At 41.4% G+C, this 22,150-nt stretch overlaps 2 protein-coding genes across 3 annotated transcripts; both read right to left on the reverse strand.

Annotated features, from left to right (window-relative positions):
* Positions 1-4,180: 4,180 nt before the first annotated feature.
* LOC112164311 (G-type lectin S-receptor-like serine/threonine-protein kinase RLK1) lies at positions 4,181-6,553 on the reverse strand. Its single transcript, XM_024300527.1, has one exon. The coding sequence runs from the start codon at positions 6,551-6,553 to the stop codon at positions 4,181-4,183; it is 2,373 nt and encodes a 790-aa protein (XP_024156295.1).
* Positions 6,554-7,397: 844 nt separating this feature from the next.
* LOC112166684 (50S ribosomal protein L4) lies at positions 7,398-10,068 on the reverse strand. 2 transcript variants are annotated; one of them, XM_024303563.2, is made up of 8 exons: positions 9,929-10,068; positions 9,629-9,718; positions 9,347-9,473; positions 9,017-9,168; positions 8,659-8,715; positions 8,456-8,548; positions 8,106-8,288; positions 7,398-7,722 (listed from the first exon to the last, which is right to left on the reverse strand). In XM_024303563.2, exons 2-8 carry the CDS (start codon positions 9,698-9,700, stop codon positions 7,597-7,599), a joined length of 810 nt encoding a protein of 269 aa, XP_024159331.1. In that variant the 5' UTR covers positions 9,701-9,718; positions 9,929-10,068; the 3' UTR covers positions 7,398-7,596. The 2 variants fall into 2 exon arrangements, with proteins under 2 accessions (XP_024159331.1, XP_024159330.1); XM_024303562.2 differs by having other exon boundaries at positions 8,659-8,736.
* Between the last annotated feature and the right edge of the window lie 12,082 nt (positions 10,069-22,150).

Here is a 22,150-nt window from a genome sequence, read left to right on the forward strand (position 1 = left end):
ATCTTCAAGTACCTCAAAATACGAAAGACTACATCCATATGCTCTTCACTAGGACAATGCATAAATTGACTAACAACACTCACAGCATAAGCAATATCAGGTCTAGTATGTGAAAGATAAATCAACCTTCCTACAAGACGTTGATACCTCCCTTTATCAGTTGGAACTTGATCAGGATAAATAGCAAGTCTGTGACTCATCTCAATGGGTGTCTCCATTGGTCTGCAGTCCAGCATCCCCTTTTCAGCAAGTAAATCAAGTACATACTTCCTTTGTGAAAGCAAAATCCCCTTCTTAGACCTTGCAACTTCAATACCCAGAAAATACTTCAGTTGTCCTAGATCCTTCATTTCAAACTCCTTTGACATATACTTTTGCAATTCATTCATCTCTTTCGGATCATCCCCTGTAACAATCATGTCATCAACATACACAATAAGAGCTGTAATCTTACCATTCTTGCGTTTGATAAACAAGGTATGGTCAGAATTGCTCTGTCTGTATCCAAAGGCTTTCATGGACTTTGAAAATCTTCCAAACCAAGCTCTTGGCGACTGCTTCAGGCCATACAAAGACTTCTTCAATTTACACACCTTGCCAACGTCACTTGGGTAATTCTTAACACCTGGGGGCACATCCATGTACACTTCTTCCTCCAAATTCCCATTAAGGAACGCATTCTTCACATCAAACTGATGCAAGGGCCAATCTTTGTTTGCTGCAAGTGAGATTAGAATCCGAACAGTATTAATCTTTGCCACAGGTGCAAAAGTCTCCTCATAATCAATCCCATAGCGTTGTGTATATCCTTTGGCAACCAACCTCGCCTTGTATCTATTAATAGTTCCATCTGCATTAAGCTTCACAGTAAATACCCAACGACATCCTACAGTCTTCTTTCCAACCGGCATAGGTACTAGCTCCCATGTTGCATTCTTTTGAAGAGCTTCCATTTCTTCATTCATCGCCTTTGTCCATTTTGGATCCGTCAATGCATCCTGCACGTTACTAGGAATAGATACAATAGATAATTGATCAACAACAAGTGCATGTGACCCAGAAATCCTATGGTTAGACATAAAATTAGCTATAGGGTATTTAGCTTTGGCTTTGATATCTGGTTCATATTGTTTCTTAGGAATTCCCTTGGTAACCCTTTGTGATTTCCTAGGTTCGACACTTTCTAACCCAGAAGACTCATTAAAGTTTAGGGGTACCTGAGGTGGACAATTCTGACATGGATCTTCAGTTGGTGATGCAGAAGGGGGAATATCTTGTGTGTAAGCTTCAGATACGTCTTGATTTTGATTCAAACTATCCAGAAAAGTCGTCTCTTCTGTCTCGGAATTCACAACGCTCTGTTCAGCAGTTGCATTTTTTGTTTCAGAATTCACCACACTTTGTTCAGCAGTCGCATTTTCTGTTTCGGAATTCATAATGCTTTGTTCGACAACTGCACTCTGTTCAGCAGTTGCATTTTCTGTTTCGGAATTCACAATGCTCTCTTCGGAAACTGCATTTTCTGTTTCCGAATTTCTACCTTCAAATCGTTCCTCCAAATTTTCCAAGTCTTCAAAGACATCAAAATCAATAATAGAACGAGGATTCCCTTCACAACCTCTCTCCCTCTGAAGGGAAGACTGAGAAGCTCCCCAGCCCCTGAGTAATAAGGCTCAGATTCACGAAAAGCAACATCAAGAGAGACATGTAAAGTGCCAGTAAGAGGATCATAACATCGATAACCCTTCTGGAAGTCAACATAACCAACAAATATACACTTACGGGCACGGGGATCAAGCTTGCTGCGTTGAGGCTTGGGAATATGAACATAAGCTGTGCACCCAAACACCCGGGGCTCCAAATTAGGCATAGAAGGGATGGTCAAAAGTGTATGAAGCTTCTGATGAGGATTTTGAAACTCAATCACCCGTGAAGGAGTACGGTTGATAAGATATGCTGCTGATTTCACTGCTTCTCCCCAATAGGACCGAGGTACATTCATTCCAAACAAGGAAGCACGAACAACTTCCATCAACTGCCTGTTCTTCCGTTCTGCTAAACCATTCTGTTGAGGAGTATAAGAATTGGAGGTTTGATGACGAATTCCATGTGAAAGGGAAAAACCAATCATAGGGCCATTCACAAACTCTCCACCATTGTCAGACTGAAACACTCTGATGGATTGTTAATACTGAGTTGCCACCATTTTGTGAAATTCGGTAAACATTCCAAATACATCACTCTTATTCTTCAGTAATGACACCCATGTCATGCGAGTGCAATCATCAATAAACGTTACAAAATACCGAGCTCCAGAAAGAGAAGGAATTTTCGCAGGACCCCAGACATCAGAGTGAATCTTCATAAAAGGAACAGGACTTTTATTAAGACTTGGTGAATATGAAATACGGTGACTCTTGGCCAGTTCACAAATGTCACAGCGGAAATCCAAATCACTAACAACTGAAAACAAATGAGGTTGCAGCTTCTTAAGATAACGAAAGGATAGATGACCTAAACGGCGATGCCATAACCATACAGCTTCCTTCGCATTCTCTACCCCGTTGATCTGATTAGCTTGTCCCAAAAGATGCTTCTGTTTCTTTCCAGTCTCTGTCAGATCCAGATAGTATAATTTCCCCCTTCTAACACCATAACCAAGAATCCGTCGAGTCAGAATGTTCTGAAACACACAGAAAGACGGATAGAAGGTCACAATACATGCAAGAGCTAAAATAATTTGACCAACAGACAGGAGATTATAGGCTAGTGATGGAACAACTAGGACAGATTCAAGGGTTAAGGTATCAGATAAAGCAATAGAACCTTCTCCGGTGACCGGAGTTGGAGTACCATCAGCAGTAGAGACAACGTCTTGAGGGGAACGTCTAAGGTTTTTCACAAGACTTGGGTCATTGGTCATATGGTCAGATGCACCTGTATCAATTATCCATATACTATTAAAAGTAACCTTACCCTTCAAACCTGACTGCGCTACATTAGCAGAGGCATTGTCTAGGTAAACTTCCTCTATAGTAGCAACAGCGGCCTTGCCCAGATTCTTTCGCGGTTTCTTGGTGAAGTCCCACCAATCAGGGTAACCAATTACTTCATAGCACCGCTCTTTGCTATGACCTAATTCCCCACAGATAATGCACCTTTTGTTTGCATATGGATTTGGTTTACCCAGAAGGCGGCGTGGAGAAGGTCCTGAGAAGCCTGGAGGATGACCCTGTTTGCGTTGAGCTATAACAGAAAATTCGGTAGTCACCGAATGCCCAATAGTCTGTTTCTCTGATTGCATCATTGAGGAATTCATGATTTTCGCAAGTTTGGATTTTCAAGGGTTTCAAGATGGATATGAATGTTTTGGATAAGAAAGTTTTTTGTTTTTTTTTTTTTTTTCGAAAACAGGTAGGGTGATGGTGGTTTGAAATTCAGGATGGTTTGATTTCAACGGTGGTGGTACGCAACGGTTTGTGGTGTTCTTCAGGATTCAGGATTCAAAGGATGCAGCGCAAGTTCAAAGGATTGAACCTGCTCTGATACCAAGTAGAAAAGAATACTTCAATTCAGGGTTAATTCAATAATTCTATTCATCCCACAATGGGTGTATATATACAAGTACAAAGGAGTAGTCTAACTCTAATAGGAAACAATCTTTCCATAATTGTAGGATATCCTAATTAAATAAGATCCTAATTACATACAGATTTACAGCGATTGTACAGTGATCACAATGATTGTAACACCAATTGTACAATTCTCATACACTCCTCAAAAACAACTCCGAAGATCAACCAAAGATTCACAGGTCAGAAACATCCAATCACAACGAAATAACTCCGGAACTTTTCAGATTCTTTGTTGTGTTCACAATGAAGAAAGTGCCCGCAGCATCATCACCTTCTTAGACGCTTCAAATCCAACAAAAGCACGCCCCTCACTTATCACACACATGATACGAAAAACTAAGAAGTAACATTGAACAGTGACCGGTGAATACAAAATTACAAATGGTAGGACTTGTGCCCTACGTTATTTTGCCTCCGAAAAGCTAATATCGCTTAATCTCTTATTTAATTAAAAAAAAAAAATGATCGGTCAATGTAAAAAGATACACGTACCCATCTGTAAAGTTGAGAAAACAGATGGTATAATAGGGTGAAATAAGTTTTGGCTAGCTGATGGAGCTCAATGGGTATGGAGATGGGGGAACTGAAACTTGAACTAAACCTTCAAGCATCAGCATAACATTCTTCATTCTGGGTCTTACAGAAGGGTCTTCTTGGACGCACCAAATGGCAACCATCACGAATCTCTCGACTCTATTCATGTCATTCATGGCTTCCATTTCGTTTTGAATGAGAGCATCTAATCTGCTAGCGCAATAGCAGTCGTATGCCCAGTCAGTCAAAACTCCCTTTTCTCCAACACCATGTTCCATGTACACGTTTCTCCTGCAACAAATGATTTCGAGAAGCAAGACACCGAAACTATACACATCGACCTTCACAGAGACTGGTGCAGGCCTGAACCAATCAGGTGCAACATACCCTTTTGTTCCTCTGATGCCTGTCTTGGTTTGGGTTTGATTGAGGAGCAGCTTTGCCAATCCAAAGTCTGAAATGCGAGCATTGTAGTTTTCATCGAGGAGTATATTTTGGGGCTTTATATAGCAATGAATGATCCTGGTGCTGCATTCTTCATGCAAGTAAAAGAGTCCCCTAGCAACACCCAAGGCGATTTGGCTTCTTTGACTCCAACTAGGTTTGAGATCCCCAAAAAGGAAACCTGCTAAACTTCCGTTGCTCAAAAACTCATATACTAGCAACCTGTATTGTCCCTCATCACAATATCCAACAAGTCGTACGAGATTCTTGTGATGTGTCTGGCCTATGACTTGAACTTCAGCTCTAAATTCTTTTTCCTTGTCTGTTAACACTCTGTCTAGAATCTTGACAGCAATAGGTTGCGCCGCGGTTTTCCCTTTGTAAACAATGCCACAGGATCCCCTTCCCAGCTCTTCCTTGAACCCTTCTGTGGCTTCCATGAGCTCTTTGTATGTGAAGTAGCGCAAATTACTATCCACGCAAGTTTTGTCTGCACCAAATGCCTTGAGCTTCTTCTGGTAGTAGAGGAAGAAACCCAAACACATTGCACCAACCAATATGAAGTTGACAAATACAGAGCTGCCCAATAGTACTGATACCACAACGAACGAAGATTTGTGCTTCTTTGCCCTTGGAACTTGAGGAATTGGGCTTTGTGGGATGCTTCTCAACTTAACGAAAGCACTATCACTATATCCTGTGTTCTCTCTTCCATGCAAAAGTGGTAGATGCTTCTTCCAGCAGTTACTGCCCGAAAGAACTACTGCAGCGCATCGACAATCTTCCAAGCAAGACCTTTGGCAGGCTGTAGCATTGTATTGCCTTAACACATCATAATCAGAATTTGGCCAATTGGTATTTGGGAGCTCATTCAAGTAGTATAAATCACCATCTTGATCACAACCCTGCATGAAATCTGGCTTGCAACTGCTGTACTCATCCGCCGGATCAAGCAAAGAATACCCTTTTGGGCATTTACAACTTGGTCTCTGACCTTCTTTAAGTGTGCAAATACTGTTGTCACCACATGGTCTTGGTCCAACTTTGAGGCAAATGTTATCTGGTTCAGCTTGAATGACACTCCAGGTTCCATTGGCAGCAGAAAAATTTTTTGGGAAGTAACTTATGCTGAAAACCCCATCAAAGCCGAGAGTTGCTCGGACATAATTTCTCGCAGGCGATAGTGCTAGTTGCAGTGTGGTGATAAAAGACCTTTTTCCGTTTCTTAGCAATATGTACAAGTAGCCTGACTGATCAAAGATGAGCTTGTACCCAGAATTTGTGCCATTTCCTAGACCACGAGTTTCGCTGATATAGTAATAGTATGGTTTATAAGTAATGTTGCTGAGCACATTTTTGGGATTGAGCACAGCACTACCATCTTCACGCAATAGAAACTCGTATCTCCCCCTTGAGAAATTGGTTTCTCTTTGTCTAGAAAAAAGCGAGCCTCCTATCTCCATTTCCTGAGTAGGTAACAAAGTATCAGTTGGATGCTTGAAGCTCTCCCAATTGGTCCTAGAACTTGTATCAACAAGCATGAAGTTGCCTGTGTCGTTCATTAGGCCATAGGCTATTGTCGTAGCAGTTTGGAACTCTGCTCTCCACAACTCTTGATCACCTTGCGGTTGTCTCAGAATGAGGCTGTTGTTGGTCAGCTCCACTCTTGATTGTCGTGGCCCGGGATTATCTCCATTGGCATACCACACTATGGTTTTCTGGGGTATCTTGTAATACCATATGGCAAGAAGGTAGTGATTATCATCAAGTTTTCGAAACCCAAATGCAAAATCATTAGAATGGGAAAGCCAAAAGGCAGACTCAGCACCTGCAGTGAGGGTACTTCCCACACTAATTTTGCCATCATTAGTTTGAGAAATTGCTGAAAAGGACAGCAACAAGAGAATGAGGAAGAGCAGTTGGGGAAGAACAAATGCCATTGCCAAATCTATTTTGGATATCAATCTGTCCACTTACATGAACCAATTTAAAGAAGAAACAAACAATATGGGTCAATTGGAGATTCTAGAACTTCGAAATTAAGGCTCTAATTATCAAATTATGCGTGATTTTTTGAAATCCAAAGTCTTTTGGATGAGTGGGTTGTTGTTGAAACTTTGGTCATTCATTCGGTAAAAGGAACGTAATTAAGAAGTAAAAAAACTAAGACTTGACTAGAGAGAGTCACATGCGCTCGGAAAACTTGTCATGATAAAGATTTCCATGTTGCTGGATTCAAATCATTCAATCATAGCTGGACTAATTTTGCCTGGCTAAAATTTTCCATAGAAACATTTAGCTAGTCAATGTTGTTTCGGTGGAGTAATTTCTGTAGAAATTTCCAGTGGTTTTCTGTGCAGGTAGGTTATGGATACACAATTCTCTTTTGTGACTTTGATGGTGTACGGTGTACAACTACAGTACTCTCAGAATATTAGTTTTATTGCAATTTCATCTCTGCATTCCTTTCCCACATCAAAGCCCCTCTTCCTCCTCTTTTCTCTGCTGGTGTTCTAGCGGTTTCCATCTCACTTGCTTGGCTCTCTAGGATCGACATAACTGATGGATTCATTTATAAGAAAAGTACAAAAGCAAGACATCAAACTGTGTCTATATGCAACCTATACCAAAGAAATCCAAATTAAAAGCCGAAAGGGCATTTAGATTCAAACTTCGACCCCCAACTAAGAGAATGCAACATGAAGCAAAAGCATCTATACTCTAATGGTTAAAGAAATTTCCTGGAATTTAAAAAAGCAATGGAAGTCCAGTGAACATCGCATATAATGAACCGCAAAAATTCTAGCTTAACTTTAAGATGTAAATCTGATTCATATATGGCTTTCCAATTTTGGTGTTGCACTTTTATCTTTATAAGAATCAAAGTGCCATTCCATTCTGAGTTAAAACTTAAAACTAATGGACTGGATCAGCAACCTAGATAGCATCCTCTCAACAATTGTGTTTACAGCATCACAGGACATCACCAGTATGTCGTGCTGGATCCATGGTTGATTGGAGTATACATAATTTGCTCAGCAATTTTATTTACAGCATCACGGGACATCACCAGTGTGTCATAGTAAAGGATGCTGTCGACGTCCAACTCCTGCAAAATGTGTGAAATATGCATAAGAAGTTAAGAACTGAGTCCAAACCCAACAGCCGGTTCGTACATCCAGATAACTTGAAAATATTGTTTTGGTTGTCGTGGTTGTTATATGGATAGCTAGATAAACCAGAAAAACAAAAAGTGAAAAAAAAAAAAAAAAAAGTTGCCTTAGCTCATATTCATAATACAGCAATAAATAATAAAAGAATATGGATCATGAGAATCATTCATCTTGGACTTAAAAGGTTGTATGGGTAAAGCCAACTGGTCCTCAAAAGTTTGGAACCAAGTCTCTAAACAGCATCTCAGACTAAACAGAAAGTCTGCTACTTTGCTAGCTACAACGTAACACTTATCTAAGATTAGAATGTGCAACTTACACTTGAAGGCAGCACAGTCACGTAATGTAAATTTTTAGTAGCCAACTTGAGCTTTTCACTTATTGGACCACCATCCACCAGCAGAATTTTCTTCTTTTTCTCCTTTTTCCGTCTTTGCTTGACGTAGTTCACAATGTTCTTGGGTTTATTTCTGTAGATCTCAAAATCCTCAAAAACCAGAAGCTGTAATTTGTACAGTTATCTCTTGTTAGGTTCCATACTGAACATAAATCAACCTCATATATACAACTTGATACAAACATAGCATATGAAGCAAGGACCTTGAAGTTTGAATACACCTTAATAGGTGTAAGACAGAAAATGAAATAATAGGAGACAGACGGACTTGCCTTTCCCTGTGCCGCTCGAGATGTCAGAGCAATCTTTAATCCCAGACGTTCGACATTCTTAATAGTATGACTTCGTGGCTTAAGACCTCTGAGCTGTTAACATCCATTAGATTCATTAAGATGAATGCAAAAGGACATACCCTAAAGAAGAGTCAGGTTGCATGCCAATGAACATGCTGTACTTAAGGATGATAGTACAATACCTGGGGATCACTCAATGTTCCATGGCTGGCTCGACCACTCTCCTTCCAATTCGATGGCTTTACAAGAATTCCAAAACATTTGACATGTGACAATACGATATAGAAAAGTTATGTTTAGTAAGTACCCATATGTAATTAGCCTTATATATGTCGGTCTGTTCTTTCTCTTTTCTTAAGTACCCTCTTGTACTCTTATAAGTGTCATTTACCGAAGTGCTACCCACACAGCAATAGAGAAAACATAATGACTACAAGAGACCTTGATACTTTGGAAGGAAGGGGCATAGGAGTTCGTAACTTTTTCTTCTTACTGAAAATATTCAATGACAGAACGCACATTACTGAAAAGAGTCGGTACCTGTTGCCTTTTTGCTAACTGCCACAGCACAACTGGATGAAGCCAACGAAAGAAGAAAAATATCCGACGAGCAATATCCATCGTAATAGGTGCATCAAAAACATCACTAGCCAAAGTTGTGGAGCCTTTCTTTTCATCAAGAAATTTTGTCACTGAAATTACAAGATCAAGACAAAGTCCTATCTTAGGATACACGTTCACCAATTAACAATTTCACATCTCTATTGTATACTTTCTGAAATCTATTCTATAACAACTACTTGCAGGTAACTTTCAATACATATAAACCGAAACTTGTGACATGTTATGTTTTGACCTTGTTCCACATACCTGTAGTGCACTCCGAAGCCCCGGGAGGCTTTAAGGACAATGAATCAGAGCAAAATCCACCTCCACTCGACTCATGGGTCAAGAATAATGTCGAAAGCATTCGACAAGCACAAAACACTGATCCACCCTACATTGGAAGTTCCCATATATACAAGAAAACAAAGCATCAACATAAATCAGCAGCACCCATGAATAAATAACATTCTACATCATTGATCTGATTATTACAATATAAACTAGTATAAGAAACTTAGAAACCTTGAAATGTAATGCTAGAAATACCTTGGAAACATGGCCTGATGGTAAACCAGAACCAAATGAACGTACGATTCTTCTGGAAATGAACAAAGCCATACTCCAAAACAGATTCAGCTGTATTATACTGAACTGGGTTAGTGGGTTATCTAAGACACAGCTTAAAGATGACATCTTTTAATAGAATTACAACATCAATATCAAGGCACGTGTGTTCGTATGAAATGGCAAAACAGGAAGAGAAGAAGATGCAAAATGTGGCAGAGTATTTGAGAATTGGAGGAAGCAGAGGAACACAGCGATCACTCGATCAGTTTGATATCTTACCTATTACTGTTGCAAAAGAAAGGAAGAAGAAGACTGAGCTCTCCTTTGTCGGCGTCTATCGTATTTCTGCAATGGAAGACGTTTCCCTGTTTCTTAGGCTAATGATCATTTTACTCAATTTTCGGAAGTTTTGTTTTAAGGGTTAATTCCTCTCCAAGATTTTTTTATTTATTATTTTTTTATGAGAATGAAAATTATCTATAGTTCTATACTATATTTAAGAGAGCTCATTTTATCATTCAAAATGAGTGTGAAAAGACGACTAAATCCTTATACCATACATTTTCTAAAAATATCTTTTAATAAACAGAGGATATAATTGTAATAAACAAAATAGCATAAAAAAATTTCAATTTATTTTCCCTGAAACCTCTCTCTATAACTTCCCACTTCCTCAGTAAAGGAGGAAAAAAAAATAAAATAAACAACCTTCCAAACTCCTGACGTTTTCTCCAATGATTATTTTGTTTTTATTCTTTAAAATTAAACCCACACACAGAGTGTGTGTTTTGGGTCTAGTGTTTTGTAAGGGGTCGTGACCACTTACCTGATTTTAGGCTAAACATTGCCCATTTACTCCACTAGGAGTTTTTTAACCCCATTTACCCAATTCAATAGTGTTTGACAGTATTGCCCTCATTTTAATTTATAAATTACACTTATATCTATCTCTCTCTCTCATCCCTCCGATCTGCGTTTTCTCCCTCCTCTCTCTCTCTCTCTCTCTCTCTCTCTCTCTCTCCCTCCCCCCCCCCCCACCCGCAACGTGCCCGTTGCCGCTCTCCACAGAGGCTGGACGATGCCGCAGAGGCCAGAGACTACGCCACAGAGGCCGGACGACGCCTCAGAGGTTGTAGATCGAGGACTCTGTTGAGATCGGACGGCGACGAGCACGGTTGATTTCAGCGACCGGGCTTCTGGTCGATTTCGGCGATCTGAGCTTTCCCATCTGCGGCGCCGATTGGAGAAGCAGCATCCACTCCTGAAGACGACAAAGCAGCTTTGGTCGGCCTACCTCGCCGGAGTCCAACACCTGGTAGGCGAGAAACGCGTCCGGTCTTGATGTGGGTGCCCAGATCATTTGTCTGGGTGCCCAAATTAGTTTTTTTTTTAAGTAAAATAAGGGGCAGAAGGAAAGAAAAAAGAAAAAAAAATGTTTTGAATGTCAATTGGAGGCCAATAGAGAGAAGTTAAATGTCTATTGGGGGTAATAGACGTCTATTGCCCTTCAATAGACGTTTTTAAATTGATATAAACTCTTTATTTTTTTCTTTAATCAAAGTTTTATTTATCTAATTTTAGGAATATTAGTTCCTATTTCGATTACCGAAAGTTCTATTGAGGGTCAATAGACGTCTATTAGGGGGCAATAGAAGTCTATTGCCCCTCTATTGGGAGGCAACAGACGTTTATTGGGGGCAATACATGACTGATAGTCGTCTATTGGGGAACAATACATGGCTGATAGTCGTCTATTGGGAGGCAATAATACGATTATAGCGGGTCAATAATATGATTATTGGGGGGCAATAATATGATTACTTGGTATTATTAGGGGGCAATAATATGACTATTGGGGGGCAATTGTGACGTCCCGAACCCGAATTCACCGGTTTACTAGTCACTTGGACGGTGAACGATCTTTACTTTCATTTTTACTATCGTTTTAGTGCTTTTAGTGACCCTAAAAGTTGGCTTTTTGTTCGGGTCAAAATTTAAGAAAATGTTCTTCATAAAAGTTGTATAGAACGTTAAACTGAGTCCGTGGACATGTGGTACGTAAAAATCGGAGTTCGTATGCGAAAGTTATAAGCAAAAATGTAAAGTTACTGTTCATGATAGAAATTTATATAAATAATGAAAATTTACTGTGGTAGGTTTCCAAATCTGGAAACCCACCTCTCTCTCCTCTCCCCCGATCCATTCTTCCTCTTCGGCCCGAATTTTCTTCCACCGATTTCTTCCTCCTCCGACCACCCCACGACGGAATCCAGGCACCGGCAAGTTCGCCTCCTCATCCTTGTCACACATGCGGTGGTGTTTTTTGATGAATCGGCCGGAGGAGCTCGGATTTGAGCCGTGAAGCTCACTGTAGCAGTTTGGAAGTTCCGTAGATTTCCGGCCATTCCGACCTTCTCCGTCCACCTAATCGGCGTAGAAGGTGGGGTTTTCGCCAAGGATCATTTTCCCCCTAGCCTTGGGCTACGATTTGCAATGTAGAGGGAGAATCAATCAAAACCCGATTCTAGGGTTCTTGGATTTTCTGGGTGTAGATACCTCTACTAGCAAGGCTAGTTTGCTACCTCACCAAGCATAAACAACGCCCTCATGGGATCCAACCGCTACTTGCATCTTGTAGCCCTATGTTCAAGCTACGCTACGGTATCCGGAAGTCGCAAATCCATCGCCGGGAAGCCACCTTTCTGGCCTTGCCAACATGCCCTCACAAATAGGGTTTCTAGACTAGAAATGGTGGTTGCTTGTCCCACATCGAAAACCATGTAAAAGAGATGGCTTCCTTCACCTATAAAAGGAATGCCTCCTCCCACTTAAACACAATCCAATCCCATTACATCTCTTGTAATCTTGTTAGGCCGCAAGGCTTGACACACTAGTACACATTCAAGTGGACATAGTTTCTCGCTAAGGTGGGAGACGAACCACTATACATCTCGTGTCACTCTCTCTCTCTCTCTAAAGCTAACTAGGGATCCCTCGGATCACTAACGTTAACATTGGCGCTAGAAGGACTCGACCTCCCTTGCCTTGTATTCTCAATCAAGCCTTGCATCCGCACCCATCTCAGCGGTAAAACAAAAAACAACAACACAAGTTTGCATCAAGCTCAACCTGGGCTCTCGGTGCTTGCAGAGATCCAGGTCAACTCAGGGTCGACGCCCACAAACCTAAAGTCAGCAAGGTCAACGCTGAACTTAAAAAAAAAAAAAAAATTTGCCACTAATCTACTCTGGACACCCAGAAGACGTCTCTGGGCACCCATGGATAGGCACTAGCGGCACGGCTCCGCCGGCATCGACCTTCCGCTTAGATCAGTCCCTCCGCCGAGCTCCAAGTCAGCAGCAAGGCTAACTAGCACCGTCAGTAGCAGCTCCGAGCATCAATCGAAGGCGACGTTGAGCTCCATTAGCGGCATCGCTAAGTGGTATCAGCGGCAAATTGCCTTCGCTAAAGCTCCATCAGCGGCGAGCTTCGGCAGCCAACTCTAACTCTAGCGGCAATCACCAGCGAGCCTACACTGAAATTAGCATGTCACCACCATTATCCGCCGGACAACCTACTAGCTCCGCCAGCCATCCACCAATGGCTCCGCTGTCCATAGCTCGACAAATCTAACCCCTCTGCTGAGCACCGCTAGCCTCCACCTCTGAGTGAAACACCGTCGAGCACCTCTGCTCCATGCAGTCACTCCGAGTCTCCACCGCCAATTATGGCCAACTCACCACCGAACTCCTCCGTTGGGAGTCACCGCTGAACTCCGCCGCTGAGCGTCGCTAGCCTCAACTGCTCCGCCAAAGCACCATTAGCGGCACTTCTTCCGCTAGTCTCTGTCGGCCACTGGTTTCTCTTTCGATCGATCAAACATGCTCCTCCGCTGACCAGCAAAGGCTCTGCCGAACTTCATCTCTGCTGAACAGTTCCGCCAAATCCTCTGGACGCACCAGGGAGTCCAGCAGTGACGTGGACCGCTAGCAATACCCAGCGGTTGTCTTCCGCCAGCGACCCCTACAGCTAGCATTCACAATGCCGACAACAAAGTTCCGCCAGAGCTCCACCAGCGGGCAGTTTCTTCCGCTGAGCTGCAGACTCCGCCGAACTCAAACTCTCCGCTGAACGAGTCCATCAGCGAGCACATGCTCCGCTGAGCTTCACTGCCGGATAGCTTCACCGCCGGATAGCCTCCGCTGGGCATCACCGTTGAGCTGTCACCGCCGAGCTGTCGTCGCTAGGCATCACCGCTGAATTTCACCGCTGGGTACCACCGCTGAACACCAGTTCTCCTCCGCCGACCAAAACTCCACCGGCCAAATGCTCCGCACCGCGGCCAAAAGCTCCGCTCCGCTGATGAAACCCTCTCCGCCAGCCTCACTACCGCTGAACCTCACCGCTGGCCTTAATCTGAGCAATCCTTCGATAACGCATCAAGCCTCCCTCCTCAGAGCCTTTGACCTTGGCACCCAAAGTTCCTCATTCGCTCGTTACCGCCACCAGGCAGCAGGCGTCCTCTAGAGGTTCGTCCGACAAACATGATCCGTCAGTGATTGATCCGCCACGCACCGAGGCTTTGACGGGCTGCCATGCACAGCTTCATAGATTTGGGCAAAGCTTCATAAAGAAACGGCGAACTCAACCCGCCAGACCTCTTCGAATCACCTTCTTGCTTTGACTCATCTTTTGGGTTAAAGTCTCCGGTACCATCACAGCGGATACTCGTTGGATTAGCATGCTGATATTCACGAATCTCATAGAGACTTCACTGGGCACACCTGCAAATCTTCTCTTTATACTCAACTACGGTTGTTTCAAGAGACCTGGGCTGGTTCTGTTCCACACATGCACCCAACAGATAAGTACTTTTATCTTATTTTAATGTCACCTATATCTCAAGTGCGTACCCACTTAAGACCACTTGAGTTGTCAAGCATGACATCATGCTCAATAGCATCTGACACAGCACATGTATATATACATGCTTTGCATATATATATATATATATATATATATATATATATATGATCTAGTTTTGTCGCTAAGACTCACCACCAATTATGGTGCACCGCATATTGACATGATCTTACGGTGAGTTTTATACTTACCCTTGAGTCCTTGACAATTGGTGACCATATGTTTAGTCAAGCATGCACGTCTAGTAACCATGTCTTTCTTATGTCAATATAAATTTTAATTGAGCATGCCAAAGACTACCACCACCACGTGGTGCATGCTAGGCTCAAGCTACGGAAACAGTCACCATGTCTCAATTACCACTCTGGTCTAAATTATGCATGTGTCACGCATGTAATTATCTAGGTGAGTGCACCGAAATAGGTTGTCAACATGACATTGCTTAATTGCTTACCTCAAATATTCAAATAGTGTTTCAATCAACACCACCACTATATAAACTTTACTTTACCATGAGTTTGTGGTTGTTAACAATTGCTCATAATCTGAAAGAGCATTTTACATAGCTTGTGCCTAATATAATTATATTTACGAGCTAGCACTCTAGCAACAAGTACTCATGCATACTTTGACAGAGTGTACCTTTAATCCACACATGTTTACAAGGTCTACACGTGTATATGCAAACTCATCTCATGATCACTTTGAAATTCACATTAGCGGCACACAATCATTCTATGTCATTTGTTGCCAACTATAATCTCGCATATACACTTTGCTTAAAATTTTATCAAAGTACATATGCAAATTATTTATGTTGATTTTACAAATCCACATATTAATAATCTATTTTGGCTTAAGGAAATTCAACTATTTCTATCAATCATTCAACCTCAACTGTTATGTCCCGAACCTAAATTTACCGGTTTATTAGTCATTCGGGCGGTAAACAACAATTTCTCTAACTTTTTACTTCGTTTAGGTACTTTTCGTTGACCAAAAGTTGATTTTTTGTTTCGTTCTTTAAGTGAGAAAATTTCCTTCATGAAAGTTGTAGAGAACGTCAAACTGAGTTCGTGGACACGTGGCACGCCTAAATTAGAATTCGTATGAAGTAGATATGGTCTGTAGAAGTTAAATATTATGTCGGAGTTTTTTTTCGGAGATGTTGGAAGGGCAAAATGGTCTTTTCACAAAGTCAACTATATAAGAGAAGAAACCCTAAATTCTCTCTCATTTTTTTCCTCTCTCTTTCTCTCGGCCGCACAGCCTTCCCCCCCTTTCTTATCCCCGACCTCTCCTTCTATTCCTCTGCCATCACTGGAGATCACCGCCTCCGGCCACCACTCCACTACACCGCCACCACCAAGAAAACGAGCGAAGGACGGCGACCCAACCCAAGAAGAATCACCGACAAACACCGCCTCCAGCCTACGCACGCGGCACCTATGGCTACGATGTCACTGTTCCTTCTCTCTTTTCGATTTCCGGCCACCATCTCAATTTACCGCCACCATCAATACACCCAGCAGGCACCGAGGAGAGAAAACCCAGATGTTTCAGTGTCCACTGTTGCTGGACGAGACAGCATGCGCCTTCGTCGGAAATCGAGGTTTCTACTAGGATCGATTCGTCGTCTCCGACGACGTCTGAACTGCACAACCGCCATAAATGAAATCAGTGCCTTCTTGTTCACCAAAACCCCATGGTCCTAACATCTAGCTTCGGTCAGAACCGCCACACGAACTGCACGCGCCACCGCTGGTGCCTGGATCACCGTAGCTCCGTCGCCAGATTTCTAGGCCGCTCAAGTAGGTATTTTCGTACCCTTTTCTTGGTAAAGTCTCCAACTCGTTTTGGACCAGGGACCCTAACCTATTATTGTTTAAATTGGCTTTTGAGGTTTGTGGAATTTTGAGAGTTGGGAGTTTCGGACAAGGAGAAGAAGATTGGATCCGTTTTGACAGAAACCGACAGTGGTAAAGAGTTGCTTAGATTCTGTTTTGACTTCAAATATTATTAAGAGTTGGATTATTGAACTTGTCATACTTCACAGGACTTTGGGTGACTGTTGGTGGAGGAATGCAGTTTTGGCGAACCGAGTTTGGGTTGGAAAAGAAGAATGGTAAGGATCTCGGTTGGATATGTTTTGCTTTGTGTTATTGTACTAGTGAGGATATGGTTTCGGGAATTGTTGAATTGGAATTGGTTGTGTTGCTTAAATTGTATTGGAACTTTGGCATGGAAATGGAAAGGGGATTGTAATGGTTAAAAGAATGGAAAAGAGTAGTGGTGGTGATATGGTACCGTGGTTAATCAAATGGTGGTTTGGTTTAATAATGGTGATATAGTATTAATGAAATTGCCGACCATTTACCCTTTGGTTCTGTTGAGTGAAATGTAATCAGATTTAATTCATAAGGAATTTGTATGGAATTTGCATTTGGAACGATTTAATGGACTCGGTAATGAAAGTGGTATATTTTATTAGTCAAACTTAAGAAGATTTTCAATTAAAGTCAAAGGAGTAATTTATAACAAAGTAATTTGTGCTACCATATTCTGGAATTTCCGTGAGAGCGGAATACTCCATAAATGGTAAACGTGGGAAAAAATTTCTTGAGGTAGATATACCCAGTAAGTGGTCGAGTAGAATGATTCAAAGTATATTTTGGAAAGTAGCTTGATCATCATATCCTAAAGGATCTTTAAAGAATTTGAGCAACAAAATTATTGACGAATACTTATCGATTTTAATTGCTTATTAAAGGACTCGGACATGAATACTCGGAGTTGGATGTACGTCCAATTTATAAGGGATCGTAGGAGGATAAGCAAACCCGACGTACGGGGAGCTTGCTATTGCACATCATAGCGTAAACCTGTGAGTGGACTTTTATTTTCAAGGATTGATGCATGCAATCATTTATTTGCTTCCGAATGAGAAATTGCTTATCGTATTACATTTTCGAATTTCATGATTGATCTCTGATATTACGTTGATTTATGCGGATTCAGGATTTATACTATTTATTTTATATTTATATTCGGCTAATTGAGATTATTATGAGATTTACGAAATAAGATTTCGATGAAGTAAAACTTTATACTTATTTATATCTTATTTATTTTGAACTTGAGATGATCTTGGCGTGCGGGGTCACGTCTTTATACACTTGGATTCTTATTTCGTGAGAAATGTGGGGAAACTATACAGATTTATTGACTTTCGACGATCTTCTTCCTCACCATACACGGGTCATGTGATTTGGTCTCCTCCTCACAGACTTTGTGTTTGTGAGTGGCAGTTGAGGTAGCTTATTCTCCTCCTCACTTACTTTGTGTATGTGAGTGGCAGTCGAGGTGATTTATTCTCCTCCTCACGTGGGTGGTAGTCGAGGTAATGTTCTCCTCCTCACACAATCTATGTGTGAGTGGAAGTCGAGGTTATTAGTTCTCCTCCTCACACAATCTATGTGTGAGTGGCAGTCGAGGGTAGGTAGAGCCTAAGGGGCTCTTTTACCCGTATGGTGACACCTTTTCCCCATATCATTTTATTTATTATTTGACTAGAGGAGCTAGTCCGATTCTCTTAGCCAGCGGGGACCGGTACGTTTTCACGAGACTCCGGGTTTTAAAGACATACGTTTTATAAACGTTGCATGCATCGAAGTTTTACGAATTTTAAATTCGTGGGAAAGTAATACAACTTCTTTCCTTTTAAATTATTTATTTATTTATTTATTTATTTGTCCACTCACTCTAACGTGTTTTTCCAATTACTTTCCCCTGGGCCCTTCTGTTTCAATTGCCCAGTTTGCAGGCGAAAATTAGTTGAGGTCGGGCGTACATTGGAGTTGAGGCATAGTCAACAGCATGGCTTCCGCGTTTTTCTTTGATTTAGGTTTTCCTTGTTTACCCTTGCTGTTAGAATTGCTCTGATTACTTGAGGAAATTAATGTTATTTAAGTTGAGATTTGTGTTATGTGATTTGGGGAGCAGGGTGGCTCCAGGAGAATAAGGATGGATGATTTAGAAGTGTATATGTTCGTACGAGTTTTGGGGAAGGTCTACCAAATTTTTGGTAGAATTTCTTCTAAGGTGGGCCCCGCAGGACCACTTCAGATTCGGGGTGAAATCCGGGGCGGGTCCTGTCATCAACTACGAGTTGACGGGCATTATCGGAACACTTTATCCGCCAAAGCAATGGACCGTCATGCTCGGCCAACCCCGCTAGCCTCCAACTCGGCATAAGATAAGTAACGATATCTTATCTCTTACGCTCTTGCAAATAGAGCCCTTGTCATGACTATATATGTCTCTATGACCCTTAAGCATGCCTACAAAATGTTATTAGCAACTTTACTACAAATACATGCTACACACATACATGCTTAAATACACTTTCATGTGACATGCATCTAGAAGCTTGTGACACTTACGACTTAATTAAACATGCTCGGATAAACGACTTGTTCGGGTTACGACTCGCTTGGGTATCGAGTATGGCCACGACTTGCGCTTGGGCCACGCCTCGCATGCTCGCACAACGCCTACACACTCAACTACACCTAACTTGCTCGAACAACCCAACTTGCTCGATCATGTCCAACATGTTTTACTTAAGCCCCAAGTTCACAAACGCTTCATTCTATGTCACCGGGACTACTCCCACAAAATTACTTTGGACACCCATTACACTTGCCAGTATCTATTGTGCGTGTTATATGGTGATATGATCCACATATACAACTACCAATATTTTACATGTTCATACACATTAATGGAATATTGAGTTCTTCTACCATTTGTTGTTCGCTACAAATCGAATTCTTTTCGCATTCCATTAATACGAGCGGTAACCAATACAACAAGCACTCTACATATGCGCGTTTTTGTCTCATTGTGTAGGTTAAAAGAGTCCCTTCTTGCTTACTGAGCTCGGGGACTTGTAGGGGCTAGGCGCCTCTCGGACATTGTTTATGCTTGATGACTTCATGATTATAACTCCCCAACCAAGAAGCTCCTCTTACTCGGGGACTTGTAGATACCTCTACTAGCAAGGCTAGTTTGCTACCTCACCAAGCATAAACAACACCCTCATGGGATCCAACCGCTACTTGCATCTTGTAGCCCTATGTTTAAGCTACGCTACGGTATCCGGAAGTCGCAAATCCATCGCCGGGAAGCCACCTTTCTGGCCTTGCCAACATGCCCTCACAAATAGGCTTTCTAGACTAGAAATGGTGGTTGGTTGTCCCACATCGAAAACCATGTAAAAGAGATGGCTTCCTTCACCTATAAAAGGAATGCCTCCTCCCACTTAAACACAATCCAATCCCATTACATCTCTTGTAATCTTGTTAGGCCGCAAGGCTTGACACACTAGTACACATTCAAGTGGACGTAGTTTCCCGCTAAGGCGGGAGACGAACCACTATACATCTCGTGTCACTCTCTCTCTCTCTCTAAAGCTAACTAGGGATCCCTCGGATCACTAACGTTAACACTGGGTTTTCTTCACCGGCCAATTTCGAGCACTTAAAGGTGAAATTGGAAAGTGCTGTAGTTGAGAAACTTGTTGAGTTTGTTGTGATGTTGCTGCTACCAAAATTTGGTGGCCATCGGAGGTGGTGGCAACCGGCGCGTGGAGGCACGTAGGGCAGTTTTCTTGTTTTGATTTTTAGCCAGTTAAATCCTATAATTGATGTAGAGCTCGTAAATGTGAATTTGGTTGGAAGTGAAGAAGTTTTGAATCGATTTCTAATTTCCAAAGATTTAGGATTTCGATTATCGATTTACGAGAATCCGACCGTCAGATTTCTCTCGGTTCTGCCCTGGAACCTTTAAACTAATGAGTGGGTATTAAGGGTGAAGTTGGATTAAATTGGAAAAGAAATTGGAAGTTTGATTTAGGAGAATAAGATATTAGAATCGTATTTAATTGCCGAATAATTATTCACGAATTATAATTGTATACAAGGGGATATACCGAGCTATTGCTCGATGAAGGAACTCATATGCGTGATCGCCTAAATAGTACTGTGAGTGGACATTTGTTTTTAAATTAATTATGCATGCAATATTATTATTATTTTCCAATTGAGATTTAAATTATGATTTGAATTATTGAGTTTTATGGTTTATTGAGCTTGATTTCTTGAGATTTATTATGCTCTATGAGTTACGAGATTTTTAGTGGATTTCCTTCCCGAGGGCTTTCAATAGATTTTTTTCAAGCTATTTATTTATGAGTTATTGAGTTGGGAAATGATTTTTGGGAAGTTACTGATTAAGAAAATATTATGAGAATTATTGATTTCGAATATCGGTTTTTATGAGGATTCACGAGTACGAATATTTCATCGAATATTTGAGCATGATTGAATTATCGAGATTTATTGAGCTTTGAGCTCCGCACTTATCAGCCTTGAAGTTAGATTGAGATTTCTTTCCGAAAGCATTTATTGATTTACAGAGTATTTGATTTATGCTTTCGAAGATTTATTAAGATATTGAGGTTTGAGTTATGCTTTCGGTGAATTATTAATGATTTATTGTAGTAATATTAAGTTTCTTTCATAAAGCAAGTAATTGTAAGAGGTTGTTTCCAGTTTATTGAGGAGACTATCAGTCAGCGCATGCATGCATTACCTAGTTGGCAGTCCCTTCTAGGTAATAGTCTGGTTGGCAGTCCCTTCCAGACTACATCCCGGTTGGCAGTCCATTCCGATGCGTCACCTGGTTGGCAGTCCCTTCCACATGACATGAGGTAGTTGGCAGTCCCTTCTAACTACCTGCGGTTAGTTGGCAGTCCCTTCTATCCACCGCCTCCTATTCCGGTTAGCAGTCCCTTCTGATGTGTCATCTGGGTGACAGTCCCTCCCAGATGGCATGAGATGACTAGACAGCAGTCCTTTCTAGTCATCAAACGAACCTCTTGAAAAATGATGTTTTAAAAAGGATTGATGATGAGATCTTAAGAGATTGCAGTAAAGGTGATGCTTTAAAGTATTTCCAAGATTTTTACTGCATGCGAGGTTTTAGAGAATAACTTTGGAAAGCATTAAGTTTTACTTATTCATTCGAAATTACTTATTTTTCGTCCACTCACTCTAACGATTTTTAAATGCTTTCCCCTGGGCCCTTCGGTTTTAAATGCCCAGTTTGCAGGCCAGTTTAGCTGGAGGTCGAGCATACATGGAGTTGAGGCATAGCTGTCGTAGCTTCCGCCTTATAAAAGTATCAGTTCTTTATCTTTTATTTTATCATCTTGTACGTCTGTACATTAGATTGCTCTGATAACCCATGATATTAATATTCTTAAGTTCAGAATTGTTGTGAAATGGGAGATGTTATGATTTAGGGAGCATAGTGGTTCCAGAAGATTAAGGATGGAATATTTTAGAAGTGTAAATGTCTTTCTACAGGTTTTTGGGTTGTCCACTTTTAGAGGGAGTTCCGCCAAATTTTTGGTAGAATTTCTTCTTAGGTGGACCCCGCAGGGCCACTTTGGATTTCAAGGTGAAATTCGGGGCGGGTCCTGTCAGCAATAATATGTTTATTGGGGGGCAATAA

The sequence above is a fragment of the Rosa chinensis genome, chromosome 5, assembly GCF_002994745.2.
Source record: "Rosa chinensis cultivar Old Blush chromosome 5, RchiOBHm-V2, whole genome shotgun sequence".
Taxonomy (NCBI): Eukaryota; Viridiplantae; Streptophyta; class Magnoliopsida; order Rosales; family Rosaceae; genus Rosa; species Rosa chinensis.